Source organism: Arvicola amphibius, chromosome 5 (genome assembly GCF_903992535.2).
Source record: "Arvicola amphibius chromosome 5, mArvAmp1.2, whole genome shotgun sequence".
NCBI lineage: Eukaryota > Metazoa > Chordata > Mammalia > Rodentia > Cricetidae > Arvicola > Arvicola amphibius.
Window position 1 is genome coordinate 27,249,624 of NC_052051.1, and position 17,556 is coordinate 27,267,179.

General features: G+C 45.1%; 1 protein-coding gene across 2 annotated transcripts in view; it reads right to left on the bottom strand.

Moving 5' to 3' along the window:
* The window catches only part of Ninl (ninein like), a 67,301-nt gene that overhangs the window by 38,920 nt on the left and 10,825 nt on the right, over positions 1-17,556 (bottom strand). Inside the window, exons 2-3 of one of the 2 annotated variants that reach the window (XM_038330373.1) lie at positions 3,055-3,248; positions 2,494-2,590 (exon numbers count right to left, since the gene is read on the bottom strand). In XM_038330373.1, coding sequence (XP_038186301.1) covers positions 2,494-2,590; positions 3,055-3,237 — 280 coding nt within the window. In that variant the 5' untranslated portion in view covers positions 3,238-3,248. Of the gene's footprint in view, positions 1-2,493; positions 2,591-3,054; positions 3,249-17,556 lie in introns of those variants that run through there. The other variant, XM_038330374.1, reaches the window with a different exon arrangement.

The following is a 17,556-nucleotide window of genomic DNA, read 5'->3' on the forward strand; positions in this document are numbered from 1 at the left end:
GGGCAACCTAAGGCCACCAGGAGGCCTGCCACAGAAGAGACTCCAGGCCATGGCTACAGCCCTACCCTCGAGTTTGTCAGGCACATCTGAAAACGGTGCAACTTGCTATGCTTCTCTTCCTCATGGCTTCCTCGTGTCCGACGGCCCCGTTTATATCTCTGTTGTCCATAGTCAGGCCCCACACAGACCTAACACTGCAGTGACTCTCCATCATTATCTGCAGACGGGTGCACTTCCCTCACAGCCGGGAACCATGGAAGAAGACACCTGCTCCTCTTGCAACAGTCCTACGGATCTCACCCAAGCAGCCCAAGGAGAACTCACCCTCCACGGGCAGAAGCACTACTCAGGAAAGGGTACCATTGGGCTCTTCAGCACAGCAGCAGCAACGGCAGAGCAATGGTAACAATGACTGGGCAGTGTCCTGCGCCTACAGCCGCACAGGCGCTCTCCCATGAGGTGGGAGCAGAGCAAGTCACTCGGATCCAGCATATTCCACCAGTCCATTCCAACATCAACTCGATGTGCATCCCATAAGATCCTGCAGAAGCCTCACTGTCTGGCCAGAACTCTGGATACCTTTGTGCCACTACTAAGAGTACAGACTATGGAGAAAGTACAACAGAGTTGGAAAGTCAAGTGCATTTAGTTACATGATCACCAATGGCCTTTAACAAAAGAAATGGGGAACAGAAGTACAGGGTGGCTCTTCCTAATCTAGGCATTTGGCCACATAAATACATTCTAATGGCAAGGAGGTGGGCACTGGGAGAGAAAACTGGAAATCAGGATGAAGACGGTGCAACTGGAACCAAAAAGGTAAGCGGAGAGTCAGACGATAGAGGGACAGTCAGGCGTGAGGCACAGGAGACAAGAAAGTCAGAGAACTATGAAAAAGACTGGACCAGACTCAGCCTGGAGAGGGGAAGGTAGGGCAGACACAAGGTCAGTCCTGGTAGCAGGCAGACGTTTCTGGACTGCTGCATAGCTAGTTCCTCCAAGTTGAAACATTCCTTCCTCCAGGGAGGAGGGAGGCTCACAAGACTGGCAAAGCTCAAGAAACTTATCAGACTGAGGAAGCTCAGGGAGGTACAAGGTTCACAAGACTTGAAGCTCAAGGTTATATCAGCCCTAAGCAGCAGCTTGGGGAAATTGGCTCGTAGGGGAATCATCCATGCTCCTGTGAGTAACCCCACTAATCTAGAGGTCACACAACACAGATGGGCAGCGTTTCAGGAAAGGCATGGAGCTGCTTCGTTGAGAAAAACTTGTCAAATTCTATCAAAAGGAAGAAAAAGAACTGGTACTGGGGAGAAGAAATGCAAATCAAAGCGGCTCTCTTCTTGGGGAAGACAGGGCTTGCTCCAAAGAGTTTCAAGCTGTGAAGTGTCACATGGCAGGAGGTCACATGGCAGGAAGTAGGGTACCTTTTATCTTTGGTCCAACATAGGGGCTGGGTCTCACTTTCCAAAGTGACATTCTGATATCCCAATTACCATCCAAACTCTGGATCAGGAAAGACTACAAGCCCTCTTCACATGTTTGGAGAGAAAGGTATAAGACAAACACTTGTGTATGCAGTGTGGGGCTGACACAGACCCCAGGGTCCTGTGCCCGGAGCCTCAGTGATCAGAGAGGAAGTGACGAAGGGGCTGATGATGTCATTCAGAGCAAGAAGCACAGTGTCCTGACACTGTGTGCACAGGGCTCAGGGATGGTGGACAGCAGGGACACAAACCCAAGTCACCAGGTACTAACGACAGGTCAGGGATAAATGTCTTCTCGGTTCAACTGTGGCTATGAGGGGACCATGGAATTTCTAAGAGGGAAGAAATCGATATAAAATACACGTGACGCTCAGGCCTCGCACCTAGAGGACGCTTGGTGCGACTTAACACTGTTACTCATCTCCATGCCTCTGTTCCTGACCAGGGTCCTTTAACCTGCTACATGGCCATTCAGCATTCCAGAGGGGATACTTGTTTCCAGTGAGCCCTGAAATCATCGCTGTCCACCTGCCTCCAGCTCCGTCCCACCAGGCCCACTGTTCTTGGACCTCACGACCAAGACCTCGGGCCTGGTAGCTTCCTGCCACGATGCAGTAGTACTTATTAGTATGTTCCTGCTCCACAAGTATTTCCACAATGGGATTCCTGTTAGCCGTGTTAGCACACTGTAACACCACCGGCTATGACTGTAGACTCTATAGTCCAGAACAGAAGGTCAGGCTACGCGCTTTGTACCGCAGAGCCCTGGGGATCCACCTCTCCCAGCTCCGCAGCCCTCAGCTCGCTTGTCAGTGGCCCCTACCAGGAATGCACGTTACAGCCTATGACATTCATAGAAGAGGAAGTTCCAGGTATTTTGCTCAAGTCCACACGATTTGACGGTGACACAGAGACAGGCTAGACTTCAGAATAGTGAAGCTATGCTCTCAAAGACCACAGATAAACACAGGAAAGAAACTCAAGCACTTAGAGGAAATCCTCTTACCTGACTCCGAGGAACTACCTTCTTCATCAGAGGGTCCTATACCAGAGCCAGAGGATAGCACGGCCACAAAACCTTCCTTAAATTCCTCGAAGTTGACCTGCAGGAATTTGGGTAAGGAGAGGACACCGTTACTTTCCACAGATTCATATTTAATTTGATGGACAAAACAAACAAGCAAAACAACCCTGAGTCTTTTTGTCTCAAAAGACTTCTGACCATTGCCTTCTGTAGTGAGAACATTGACTTCACTTTCCAAATATGTACTTAAATCATTTTCACTAAAAGCCTCTAAGACAGAAGGTAAATGTGAACCACATACCACCACTAAATAAACCACTTTACAAAACCAAAGCAAACAACACAATTAGAGAACACCAGCCGGGTGTGGTGGCTCACCTACACATGGTCGACGTGGCTGCTTACATTCCCTCAGGTTCTTTCTACAATCCCCGGAACAGCCCTGGTTCATTGCGGGTGGCTTTCCTTTCACAGTTATCTTTCTATGGTGCCCATGTCAGTGGCACAGCTCTGCACTCTTTCTCAGGACGAGCCCGCACTCACCCTGGCCAAGCGGTCATTTCCAAGAAGAATCTGAAGAAGTGCTGGCAGCTGCTCTTCCAGGCCAAGCTTAGTGCAGAGCTGGGTCAGCTCTTCTTGGTCCAGAAACCCGGTCCCTGTGGTATCGCAGCTGTGGTAGACGTCCCTGAGCTGTGAGACATAGTGGTTCTCTTCTTCGTTGTCCATCCCATAGCAGGCTGGTCACGAGGGAGAAAAGTATATTGTCAGGATAGGCTTCTTGGCCCCATTCCTCTCATGCCTACATGTTGGACAAAAGCAGGTCCCAGAGCTACTGTGTCCAAAGGCATCAGGAGCCCTTTTGGGGTCAAGTGCAACTGAAAGAATCAGCTTCTTTTTGCAGTAGATGCTAGTGTCTATGACAGGGGTCCAAGTCATTCATTGGCCAGCAGTTACAAGAAAAGGGGTTTTGTTCTTGTGTTTTTTGTTTATTTGTTTGTTTGTTTTTTTAGAAAAACTGTAGAATATCCAGAAAACTGATAAAGTCTAGTACTATGGCTTGTGCCTACCAACCTATATGGGGTTGAAGCAGAGGACTGCTTGATCTCCGGAGTCTGAGGTCAGCCTGGGTAACATAGCAATATCTTATCTTCAAGAAATAAAAGAGAAAGGGAGAATGGAGTGAGGGAGAGAGGAAAGAAGAAGGCAGAGGAGGAGGTAAGGAGGAGAAAAGAGATAAGCACAAAAGGAGCTCAAGCCATTCACGATTCCAATACCTAGAAAAATTGTTAGCAATATTTTGGAGAGCAAAGACCATTTTTCAACACACACACACACACACACACACACACACACACTTTCCTTTTACTTTATAAACACAAGGTCTCTCCTTTATACATAAAAATACCTACCTAAGAATTAAATTTGCAAACTCCACCCTAAATTTAACTAAATAAAAGGGCATATAACAAGAGAAACTCCAATAAAAAAGACGAAGTAATCCTGGATGCTGGGGAGGCTGGGGCGGGAGGACTAACACTTTAAAGCCAGCTCCTTCTCATGAGACCTCCTAGGCGGCTGGCCGTGTCAAGATGAAGCTGAATATCTCCCTCCTGGCCACAGGCTGTCAGGAACCTTGGAGTGGACAGTGAACTTGAACTTCTACTTTCTAGGAGAGGTGTACAGCCACAGAAGTAGCTGCTGATGTTCTGGGTGAAGAGTGATGGATGGGTAGTAATGAAAACTGGTGTGGCTGCTATGGAAACCACCACAGAGAGATGCCACAAAAAAGCAGAGTTATTCTATAGCCAGCAATGCCTTTTCTGGGTATACAGTCCAAAGAACTGGAAGAAGGGTCTAGAAGAGGTATCTGGACTTCCACATTCATCACGGCATTAACCACAAAATGTCCAAGAGGAGAATCAATCGAAGTGTCCATCAATGATAATAAAGATGATAAAGAAAACACAGGGCGGCCATGTGTCTTGGTTAATGTTTTAAGAGGCCGCTTGTTAGTTCCATGCTGCCCAGACTTAAAATAACCACATAGAAACTGTAATATTTAAATCACTGTTTGGCTAATCATTTAAGCATATTGCTAGCTGGCTCTTATATCTTATTAAAATCCATTTTTATTATTTATATTTTACCATGAGGTTTGTGGCAAGGTTTTAACTAGTAGCTTGCATCTTTTTCCTCTGGTGGCTCCAAGGCCTGCCCCCCCCCCCTCATATCCTCTTGGCATCCCTGGCTAGACTGGGATATAGATGAGCTTGCCCCTGAACTCACATAAATGCACCTGCTTTTGCCTTCCTAGTGCTGGGGTTAAGGCGCATGTCTACACAAAGTGATCAATTTTCCTTTATAAAACCCTGGTCTTTAATCTATTTGCCTTAGCTGAATCAGCATTTAGTTATTATATACGCAAGGTACACTTCCACATTACCTTTTTGCAAGGACTGTTGCTCTTCTCTACAATTGTAAGGGACCTTCATTTTTCTATTATCAGTGTTATAGTCATATTATCCTAAAGATCCTGAATTTTACTTCAATGGCAGAAGCTGTCTAAATAGCTGGCGGATTTTGGTGTACCTCTTCTGCAGAATGATGCTAACTGTGGCTGGTTCTTTTATTCAATGCTTAGGAAAAAAACTTCCCCAAAGGCATTCTCTAAAACACAATTGTTAGCAATCTAACCATTTTAGGTTTTAAGCTTGTATAATACTGTTTTATGACTATTTTCTTTAGCAGAAATAGTTAAATAGGATCTCACACTTGACACCCTAAACGATGGCTACTCACAATGAACAAATCTGACACTTTCTAAATACACTGGTGGAAACATCAGGGAGGGAGTTACAAGAAGGCAGGGGAAGCCCAGCTAGAGGCCTCAGGTGCTGTCTGATGGCACCGGTAGCCTTTGGTTGGTGGAGGTGAGAGGTCTATCTGTACACGGTGAAGGGTTTACCTGCTAGTCAGGAAGATGTTAGGCCACATACAGAGGCGGGTGATAAACAGCTACTGAGGGCACTGACCATGCCCAGGATAACGTGTCTTTGGAGCTGAACAGTTCAACCTCTCACATCTCTGTCAATCCGTGCATCACAGCTTCTTGTGGGAACCCTCCTTCACACGAGTAATCCACTGCACAAACTCCCACAGCATACAGCCATGCATACACCCCCTAAGAAGAGCACCCAGAGAGAGAAAGCCGCGTGACTTTTTTTGTGCATTGTGCTTCTGGGTGAAGATCAGCCAGGCAGGATGTGCACAGAGAGCTGGGGACCACATGGTGCCTGCAGAAGTGTGCCCAAGAGTGTCACACAGGGACCTGGACAAAACATTTGTATCTGTGATACAAACATTCTTTTCTTTCCAAAATGAATCTTATTGTATATTAAAGCCACCAAGTGCCACCATTTCATGATACATTTTTCTCATCATACAATTTCCCCCGGTGACAAGAACCACTGTGATCCACAATAATCCACCACAGTCACTGTGTACAGTAGATCTCTGGCTTGTTCCCACTACAAACTGGCTCATTTCCATCCTAGCCCAAAGTCTATCATTTTAGCATCTCGCTTTAGGCCTCTATACAATATTTTCCTCCTCTTGTGGCTTCCTTTGCTAAGCATGTTACCCTCCTGTTTTACCCATATTGATATAAATGCAGAATCTTTCCCCCTTTCTTTCTCTGAAGCAGGCTGCTGTTTTGAAGAGCAGGCTGGACAGTAACTCACCATCCCTCTCAGGATCCTGCATTACCGTGGTGACAGGTTTTCTCATCCTGCATTTTTATGCCTAACCCCATTCCTCTTTCTAGACATGTGGGTGTCTTGGGCTTCCAACCCTAATCTACCAACCCAGGAGAATGGAGCCCTAAGTAGAACCAGAAGGGAAGGAGTGTAAATGTGTTTGCCTATCACACAGTTGAAAATGCAACATCCAAAATCTTATGGGATACAATGAAGAGAGTCCCAAGAGGGGATTTTATAGCTCTAAGTGTCTACATAAAAAAATCAGATCTAACAAAAAGCTTGGTGATACAACACGAGGCATTAGAAAAATGAAAAGCAAGTCAGACACAGAAGCAGTGTACAGGGAGAAATAAGATCAGAGCACAAATAGCACAGATACAACAATACAAATAATTAATGCAACAGCTGGTTTGCTCTTTGAAAAGATGAACAAAACACAATCCTTGGCCAACTAAATCAAAGAGAAGACTCAATAAAATTAGAAATCAAGAGAGATACTACAATAGATAACAGAAAGTCCCAAGGTCATACCTTAAAACATATTCCACCAAAATGGAAAACAAAAGGATGCATTTCTAGACACATATGACACCGAAGTCAAATCAAATTGAAACAAGGAATTTCTACGATTCAAAAAATCCAGTAGTGAGAATGAGTCACTAGCAAAAAATTTAAAAGCTCAACACCAGACATACTGCAGGAGTCTACCAAACCTCAACAAGGAACTAATACTAACTAATACTAACCAATACTACTCAAATTATTCCAAAAAGAAAAAGGAGAATGCTGTCAAACTGTTTTTATGAAGCCAGTACTACCCTGATACAAGACCAGATAAAATACAGAAGAAAAACAAAAAGACAAAGAAATTATACACTGATCCTCTTGAAAATGAAGGTACAATTCCTCAATAAAATACATGCAAACCCAATTCAAGATCACCTTTAAGCCCATCCATAATGATCAAGGTGGTATTAAACACACATGAATCTATATATGTGATTTACTGTGTAAACACACCCAGTGACAGAAATCATATGATTATCTCAATAAACATGGAAACGTCCTGTGATAAAACCAGTACCTCTTAATGACAAAAGTCATGGAGAGGCTACGGTTGGAGAGAACATACCTCAACATAAACAAAGCTATATATGACAAACCTATAGCCAACATCACCCTAAACAGATAACAAATATCACAACATTCCCCGCAAGATCAGGGACAAGTCGAGGGTCCACACTCTCACCCTCCCTGTAATACAGAGCTTGTAGTCTTAGCTAGAGCAATGAGACACAGAACAAAAGGCATACAAACAGGGAAGGAAGTCAGATACCCCTTTGTGTCAATGCCGTAACACTATGCATGAGACCCTAGAGCCTCCACTCACCAAGAGCTCTAGGAACTACCGACACTGCTTCCTGCCACGGCTTCTTTCTCTCTCCAGATGCTCCAGTTTAAATAAAGAAACCTAAAAGTTGGAAGCCAGTTTAACATACGAGAGAGAACATGTAAAGTCTGACCTTCAGGACCTGAATTACTTCATTCAATATGATTGTTCTAGGTCCATTCACTTACCTGGAGATTCCACAATTTCATCTTTCTTTCCATTGTGCAAATGTACCACATTCTTATTAGCCAGTCATGAGTTGACGGACATCTAGGCTTATTCCATTTCTAAGCTACTATTAACATTAGTGCAATAAGCATGACTGTACGAGAATCTCTGTATAGGACATGAAATCCTTTGTGGGTATAACAGGCCTATAAATACAAGCAAATGTGTCTCAGTCCTGTAAGCTGCCCAGGCACAGAGTCAGGAGGAACTGTATAGTAACATGTCATAAGCACGGCTTACAACCTAGAGTTTGTAACTGGCATCTGACAGTTTGTCCCAAGAGTGTGCTGCCCCTAGGGAGTCCCTGTCAACCTACATGAAACTGTAGGACACTCAGGGAGTGTGTGTAGAGAATCACTAGATCTGCAAAACCATGCTTCTAGTGTTGCCAGAGGGCTGACAAGGTACTTCCTGTTCTACCTCATTTTACATAATTGCTTACTCCAAGACCCTGTTTCTAAAAGAGCCAGATTCTGAGGTATGGAGGGTATTAAAGCTTCAACTTAGAATGTGGGTGGGACACAACTCAGTCTAATGGTGACTACGCCCCTCGCCCTCGCCCTCTGGTCTCCCAGCAGCTCACACAGGCACCCTCCCCACGTCTTCTCCAGGATCTGCTCAGCAGTCTTCTCTAGGTGTCTTATAATGTCTAACTCAAGGGGGCACATGATCCTTACAGTCATGCACTTTCTGCCATGACAATGCTCATGATGACAGCCACCAACTTTCATCCTGGCCTAGTACGGCTGATGTTTTCCTGCAACCCCTAGAGTGGTATACTTTTGGTGTGTCCACTCTCTGAGAAGCTATATGGCCTCAGTCAAATACCTTAATTTCTCTGGACCTAGGCTTCCAAACATATCAAATGAAGAAGCCAAACCTGATCCAAGGCACCTCTGTGATCCAAAGTTCTGACTGTCTTGTGCTGAGGACAACACCTTCTGAGTCCCTGTCACCACTGAAGCTCTAGGGGAGTGGTGACCATAAGGTCACAGGGACAGGGAGCGGCCTGATCCTACACAGGGCTCTAGAAGCAGTCACTTGTGTGTATAAGACGCAGGCTGAGTGCAGCTCCCGGGTTCAGCACTTGGTCACAGTCATCCACTGACTTGCTCAGTAGAAGCCTGGCTCCCAAAGGATCCTCCAGCAATGGCTCCTTTCCCTCGGTTACTCTGTGCTAAGAAGAAAGCATTCTGATTCTTTTCTCTTCTTTGCAGACACGGGCTCTGAGAAACTCCTGCCCTCTGTGCACACTGCACAATGACTAAGCAGATAACCCTCAATGCCAGGATGACAGGCACTCCAAGGCAGCTCGGTTTGTGTCATCCTTTCCGAACAGCTTCACTAAATCCTGAGTACAGCAAACATGTTCTGAAAACTGTTTCCACATGTACAAAACCAGATTTGGGTCTGTTTCAGGACTCATGGTGTTTACCAGCTTCTAGCTAAGCTTGCTATACACATCTGCTGGCAAGCATGCCTCTAGAAAGGGAGGCCATGACAGTCAAAGGAAATACAACAAGCAGTGTGGAAATGAACACAATGCTGACCTGACAGAGAACGAACAGTCAGCATCTGCAGAAAGGAAGGACCTGTATCCACCCAACAGATGCAAAGGGAGAACACAGGAAGTGATTTCCAATAAACCTTTTCTCATTTTCCCCCATTTTACCTCTCAAGTCAAAAACTGACAGAACAGTAATACAGCATCCTCTGCTGTGTGAGTCCATCGGAGCTTCACCCTGAGTCAAAAGCACAGGTGTACTCCAGAGCCTGGGTTCCAGTCCTGCTGGCACCGCAAGATGACACGGCCGCCTAGGCTCTTCTACCAGAGAACCCAAGGGGCCGTGAGGAGAAGATATTTGGCAAAGGCCTTCTGATTCTGACTGGTAAGCAGCCAAGTCTAGAAATGCCCCTTTGGGCGGATGAAGCTCTGAAAAGATCCGCTCTCCAAGGTTTGTCCAGGGAGAGAAACAGGGGCGATGAGCAAGCAGAAAAGGAGACAAGAGGAATTCCCAGGAGCCACTGTTTGTTGTTAGAGCTTTGTTCATTTACTTGGTTTACAGTTTGTTTCTTTGCCATTTTGAGACCAGGTCTTACACTATGTGGCTCTAGCTGGCCTTGAACTTGCAATGATTCCACTGAGTGTTAGAATTAAAACAGGTATGTACACAGTACAAAAGGGCCATTCTCGCAACTCTGATGGCTCTGCTCCTCTGTGAAGATCAACAGCTCCTGCTGGACGACGAGCATGGATGAGCGGAGTCTGGGTCAGTAAGTGATACCCAGTGGAGTCAGCCCTGCACCAGCAAGGTCCCGAGTATCTCAGGACTCCTCACAGCAGCTCAGTCTCGACTTCCATTCCAAACCCCACTACACCGAAAGCCATTTCCTATATTTATGTGAAAATCTTAAGTGGCTTCAAAATGCTACTGGAAAAGACGTTTGTGGTCTAAAGCAAGGGATGGATGGAGAAGTGGCATTTTAAACAGGGTCATGCACTGCCATGCACGGGCCAACAGTGGTCTCTGCCAGGGATGGGGACACTGAGGCGCTGCCATTGGTGTCCTCTCTCCTCTGTGCTTTGGCATCTCTAACAGCTGTTGGGTGACATACAGAAAGCCATTTTCTGATTTCCTTCACTATTCAAGACAATTGTAAAGAAAAATAGGGGTCGTGGATACGACTCAGCGTCTCGAGTATTTCCTTGGCACGTATGAAGCCTGGGGTTCAATCACCAGCAGCCCATACATACTGGGTGTGATGGTGGCGGCACATGCCTGTAACCCCAGCACTCCACAGATGGTGGCAGATGATCAGATCAAGGTTATCCTAGACTATACAGCAAGTTTGAGATCAACCTGGGCTGAATGAGACTCTATCTCAAAAAAAAAAAAAAAAAAAAAAAAAAAAAAAAAAAAAAAAAAAAAAAAAAGGAAAATGAAGTAAAGAAATAATAACTAGTCATTTCCCAGAGTAAAGCAAAATAATTTCTTCCAAAGTCCAGAGGAGACAGGAGTTAGCCTAAAATAAAAGGCTAGGTCAGCACTAGCATCTGCCTGAACTAGAGAACTGGAGTCTGGTAACTCCTTATTCTTTTACACCAAACACAGGCATGTATCACCCAGGAACCTGGGTGGGGAACATGGCCTGCCATAGGTTTTCTCCACCAGGATGGCAGTGAGGGGGGGTGAGTCACTCAGAGGGACACACATGGAGCAGGATATGATTCTGACCTCATCCATGGTGCTTCTGAGTCCAGCAATCCTGCCTTCAGACAGAAAGGTCAGAGCAGAAAGACTAAGGGAGACGCTCCTTTGTGTGGGAGGCTCAAATGCCCAGTTCTTGAAAGATGCAAGGAATTCACAAGTAACACTCCCCAGAGCAGCTGAGGCAGACCACCGCAAGGGCTTTAGCGAAGCAAGAATGCCGCTTCCAGGCAGAGCTGGGGGAGGGGGAGACCAGCATGAGATGGGTATGTTTATAAACTCAAGGGATGCTTATAAAGCAAATGCACTCATAACTACCCCACCCAGAGAAGGGAAAGACATGCTGACAGCACACCCAGGAGATCCCACTGTGCCACTGCGACAAAAGCAACTGGGTGACGCGGTGTTGAGGCGTACTTCAAAGACTGTAAAATTTCTCTCCAATGTCTTTAAAAAGCATCTTTTGTGACCTCAATATTTATAGGCATTCCCTTGGAAAGTGACATTTCTCCTGGAAATCACAAAGCACGGTATAATGAAGTACCTTACATTTAACCTTATTTTCTTCCTTAGTTAGAACTCAAAGGTTAATCATCCATGCATGGCAGCATACTCCCATAGCTCATAGCTACCTGGAAGGCAGATGTGGGAGGACCACTTACATCCAGAAGTTCAAGACCAGCCTTGGCAACGTACTAAGACACACAGTCTTGAAGAGAAAATGTCACTCTGCCACTTCAGTTTCATATAATCCACATGCGCACACACACACAATTTAAGATGCCATAAATGAAGGTACAGGTCTAAGTTTATATTTGAATTATATCACAAATCTTCTACACTATAAATCAGTGCCTGGCCAAAGAAAATTCTAACCTATAAAGTTTTATGAAACACACACACACAAAACTGAATACATCTCAAAATCACAGGGATCTGTAATCCAATCAAAGTGACCCTTTCATAGATGAAGACTGGTGTCGATGAAAGCAACAGCTCTCATCTCAAAGAAATGAAAGACACGGTTTATTCTAAAGCCCAATGTGAGTGATCATGTCCTAGGAATACAGACTGGGGTCTCCCCAAATATTCCAAAGAGGTAGCAACATCATAATTTTTTAGTAAGAGGACAAAGCCATGAATCAAGACGCTTTTAAAATATATTGGTGGGCACATCAGGTAGGCAGGTCATGGCAAGATGGAAGAACTCTGCAATGGGCCTTGGATCCTGCAACACTCCTACCCCTTTCTTGCTGGAAGATCAGGGTTTGTTAAGCCACTACATTCCAGAATGCTTTATCTGCTAGTCACAGGATGTTAGGTATGAGTGAGGGAGGCAAGGAATGGCTATGCAGTGGCTTCAAGACAGTCCGAGATACATTATAATCAGGCTCTGGGTCTGCAACACTGCAGCCTTTCCACGTCACTAGCGTCTAATAAATCAGCCTCTGCAGACACGGCTCCTTTCCAGGAACTCTGATTCATGGCTTCTCCTGTTGGCCAACCATCAAATTTTGTTCAGGCTGGGGATATGTGCTATTTATTAAATATTATAAAGTCCCGCATAGCTAGGAACACTCATTTCTAGGATGTGATGGAGATAGGGTGAACAGAGAAAGAACAGTCTTTAGGGAATGGAATAGCGGGTAAAGCCATTGAGAAACTCCTGAACCATATCATAAGTACTAGCCATCATTATAGTCACTGGACAAAACACAAAAGGCAAAATACAAAGAAGAGCCTCCTCAAGAAAGCACCTGAAGGTAAGCAAAAACAGGATTCTGGAAGTGAGCTATAGTCACAGGGGCACTGAGAGAGTCCCCACATTCACACAGCTGAACACTGATGGAAAACCAGTCCTGAGTGTGTAATTCCTGCACTTGGGAGTTGGAGTCAAGGAAAGAAAAAACCTGTTTCAAAAATGAGGGGGCAGAGCAGGGGACACGTATAGCAGGCTTTTCCTTTTAGGTAACCAAAAGGAAAGTCTGACATGTCATGACATGGAGACTTAATGTTAGTTAGGAATGCTTGGCCTTATCTTATGCTCGTTTCTTGCTAGGTCTTATAACTTTGTTTTTTTGAGACAGGATTTCTCTGTGTAGCCTCGGAGCCTGACCTGGAACTTACTCTGTAGACCAGGCTGACCTCAAACTCAGAGATCTGCCTGCTTCTGCCTCCCGAGTGTTGGAATTAAAGGTGCCCAGCCAGTTTTCTCTTCATTTACATTTTATCTCAGGGCTGTTTACCTGTCCTTCTCTGTGTTCCACTCTGTTTGCTGGCTGGTAACTGCCTGGCTAGCCCCAGGCATCTCTGTCTCTTTCTCCCTCATTCTTCTCTAACCTAGATTTCTCCTATTTAATCTCTCTGCCTGCCAACCCTAACTATCCCATTACTGCCTATCTATTGGCCAGTCAGCTTTTAATTAGACCCAATCAGGTGCCTTAGGTAAGCAAAGTGAAACAGCAACACATCTTTACATAATTAAACGAATGCAGAATAAACAATGTAACACATCTTTACACAGTTAAAGTAACATTCCACAACAGAAACAAATGTAACACATCTTTATATAGTTAACGTGATTTCCATAACTGATACCGCTCAGCAGTTAAGAACACTGGCTACTCTTGCAGAGGACCAGGGTTCAGTTCTCAGCATTCATATGGTGGATCACAACCATCTGTAGCCAGTCCCAAGGGATCCAATGCCCTCTTCTGGACTCTGTGGGCACCAGGCATGCGAAGGCTTGCAGCTTACCACCTGAGTTTCTGGCCCTCCCTCATCAGGCAGGCAGAGATCCACAGCCCTTCCTTCCATGTGAATAAAAACAAAAACAGTTAATAACACTCATCTCAGCTATCAGCAGGACCTGAGCAGGACTCAGGAAGCTGTGACTGTCCACCCCCTTGCCTAGAAGACAGATGTAACTGGCTGCTGAGGGCTGAGGGCACAGGGGAGGATATGTGTCTAGCTCTATGCTTCCCAGAGAGCTTTAGAAACATGTTAAGGGACAGTTCTAAGCAGGTGAACAGAGGTACTGAGTATACTGAACATGCAGTTTTAAGAGCTGCAACACAAAGCAGTAAAATGTAGATTCAGCCGTGACGCCATTTCATAGAACAGAAGGCTCTGGCCACTCACTATGCTCTTCCCCAGATCATGCACCAGAAGCAAGTCACAGGCTCACAATTCCTGTTTTGCTCTACAAAGTCGTTTTGTTTCCAAGGCCTTGTATTACTCTCCAGGGCCTTATGTTTTGCATTATTTTTAGTTTCCAGCAATTACCAGTAAGCAGTATCTGTCTCAAGAGACCTCAGCAACCTCATCCTATAGAGATGACGATCTGCGATGATTTTCTCTGAGCCACAGACAGTCGAATCCAGGGTGCTTCTTTCATATGAGTGAGTCAAGTCCACAGGGCTCCCCAGCCTGATGACCCAGGGCCACAGAGCACTTAACAACTGTCAATTCACCTTCAGATGAAGAGAATGCTCTACTGGGCAGGAGCATAAAAGATCAGTGGTACGCTGTAACTTGCTTGGGTAAGCCACCGGGGAAGAGGTACAAAACCGTGTGCATATGAGTCACAGAAAGCCGTGCTCTAGACAGAGAGGCCAATGCAGTCTGCTTGCTACCTGGTGAGCTGATGCGAGGAAATCACTGGAACGCAGGAACAAAACAGCCAGATCCTGTCTCAAGCTTTAAAAGGGGCCAGGAGAAGCAAAATACAAAACATTCACTCACCGATGGGCATTTACTGAGCACCCACTGTATATATCTCATGGCATCCTAAATCCTTGGAGGTACTATAACTAACATGGCATACAGGTGGTATACATACATACACACAGGCAAAACACCCATATACACAAAATTAAATTAAATAAATATTTAAAAATAGGGGCGAGGAAGGGAGGGAGGAGATGGCTTAAACAGTTTTAGTAACTAAAAAAGTCAAAAGTCTGGGACTTTGGTCAGTTGGGTATGTTTGAATGTGCCCATCGGAAGGTCACATGCCGAAGTTTTGTACGAAGTAGGGCAGTGTTGGGAGGTGGCAGAACTACTAAAAGGCGGGGCCTAGTGTAAGGACAACAGTTCACAAGGGTTATGCCATCAAAGGACATTAGTGCACTTCTAGTGAGACCCCAGCAGGTCCCTGAGGGAGTAAACTTTTATGAGTGAGCCCGGTCCCTTTAAATCTCTCTTTTGGTCTTAACATGTTAATCTCTTCTACACTGGCTCCTGCTATTGTGATGTCACTACCAGGATGCCCTCACCAGAGGTTTAAGTGATAAAGTCACCTGAGGTTGAACTTATAGCCACCAACACTATGAGCTAGTCAAACTTATATTCTTAAAAAAAAAAAAAAAGAAAAGAAAAAAGAAAACCAGCCTCAAGCATTCTCTCATAATAACTCAAAACAGACTAACAGCTAAATATAGCAACTGAAAATGGGAGAATACTAACATGTTGCAACCCACGAAGGGAAAGGCTCACATCCTGTGGATGAATTTTGCCTAACTCTTTAGATGGCCCTAAACCTTGCCTGTGGGGAGCAGCTCCCCCCACTCTGCTAAGAACGAAAACTGGAATGAGCCTGAACCGTGAGCAGGCGGTTTCAAGCTGGGGCCTCCTTCCCGGTGATGGTAAAAATCAGTGTTTGCCACGAAATTCGAAGAGAACCCACAACATCTGTGCTGCTCATTTAACAAACCAAGAAGTAATTCAAAGTCTGTCACAGAAGTGCAAAGTCAAAAAGCAAACAAAAAACCACTCTCAGCCAGGCGTGGTGGCGCATACCTTTAATCTCAGCACTCAGGAGGCAGAGGCAGGCGGATCTCTGTGAGTTCCAGGCCAGCCTGCTCTACAGAGCTAGTTCCAGGACAGGCTCCAAAGCTACAGAGAAACCCTGTCTCTGAAAACTAAAACCAAAACCAAACAACCAAACAACCAAACAAAACAAAAAACAAAAACAAACAAAACAACAGGAGAAACACATCCAGAGGACTTTTCAGAAGATCCAGAGGTTGAACCAAGTGGCTTTCAGCTACTGTGGCTACTGTGGCCGCACAGCGGTGCGGAGGAAAAGGTTCTGCATAGAAGCATGCACACCGGGAATCTTGGCAGAGAAAGAAGCTATGTTAAAAGGACCAGATGGAAGTTCCAAACTGAATGCCAGTGTCTGAAACTAAAACCTCACCTGATGGCTCAGCAGCAGTACGGGGGTGACAGAGGGAGGAGGTGTGACTTAAATTCACCAAGTTGAGAAGCCACCCAGTCTTCAAAACAGATAAAGTGGTCTGAGCTGCATGCATGCACATAAGCATGTGCACACACATGCATACATGCACATACATGTAGCAGTAATTAAAGCAAAAGAGGTTATGATTTGAAAGAGAGCAAGGGGGAAGTGCAAGGGAGGATTTGAGGGAGCAAAGGGAAGGGAGAAGTGATGTAATTATAATCTTAAAAAAAAAAGAGCCCTGGGGCTGGAAAGATGGCACAGCAGTTAAGAGCACTGACTGCCCTTCCAGAGGACTCAGGTTCAATTCCCAGCACCCACATGGCAGCTGACAACTGTTTATAACTCAGTGCTGGGGATATAATGCCCTCTTCTGGCTTCCATAGGCACTGCAACCAAGTGGTTCACAGGTACACATGCAAGCAAAACACCCACACACATCAAAAAAATTTTTAGAGGCCAGCCTGGTCTACAAGACTGAGTTCCAGGACAGGCTCCAAAGCTATACAGAGAAACCCTGTCTCAAAAAACAAAACAAAGCAAAGCAAAACCAAACCAAACCAAACCAGAATCCTCTTCTTGGGCTGGAGAGATGGCTCAGAGGTTAAGAGCACTGACTGCTCTTCCAGAGGTCCCGAGTTCAATTCCCAGCAACCACATGGCGACTTACAACCATCTGTAATGAGATCTGGTGCCCTCTTCTGATCTGCAGCATACATGTAGGCAAAACACTATACATAATCAATAAATAAATCTTTAAAATAAATTTTTTTTAATCTAGAAAAAGGAAATTAACTCCAAGAATAAGGAGTTAATTTCTCAAGAGTCCCAAACACAAGATGAGAAAAACATAAATACAGTCTTTTCCCCAAATGACCTAAGTTTCTACATATTTTGCCGTTCTCACCAGGTGGTTTCATTTTGTTTTAGTCAAGTGACTTTAAAGGTTGAGTTTCTGAACACTTGCCTCTCGGCATGCAGGTTCTGGGATTCCCCTCAGTAAACTGAAACTTGGTGGAACTCTTGCTAAATAACCTTTGATAAACAAAACATTTCTTAAGCATGAATATCCTGGGCACATTCCTAAGCACTGATGCATGGAGTCTCATGAGTCACCAAGACTGTTCCCAACCGACAGGTGAAGAAACTGAGGCCTAGAGAGGCAAGCAATTTGTCCAAGGTTGTCGCAGGGAAAACCTTCAGTTGACTTAAAGGCTG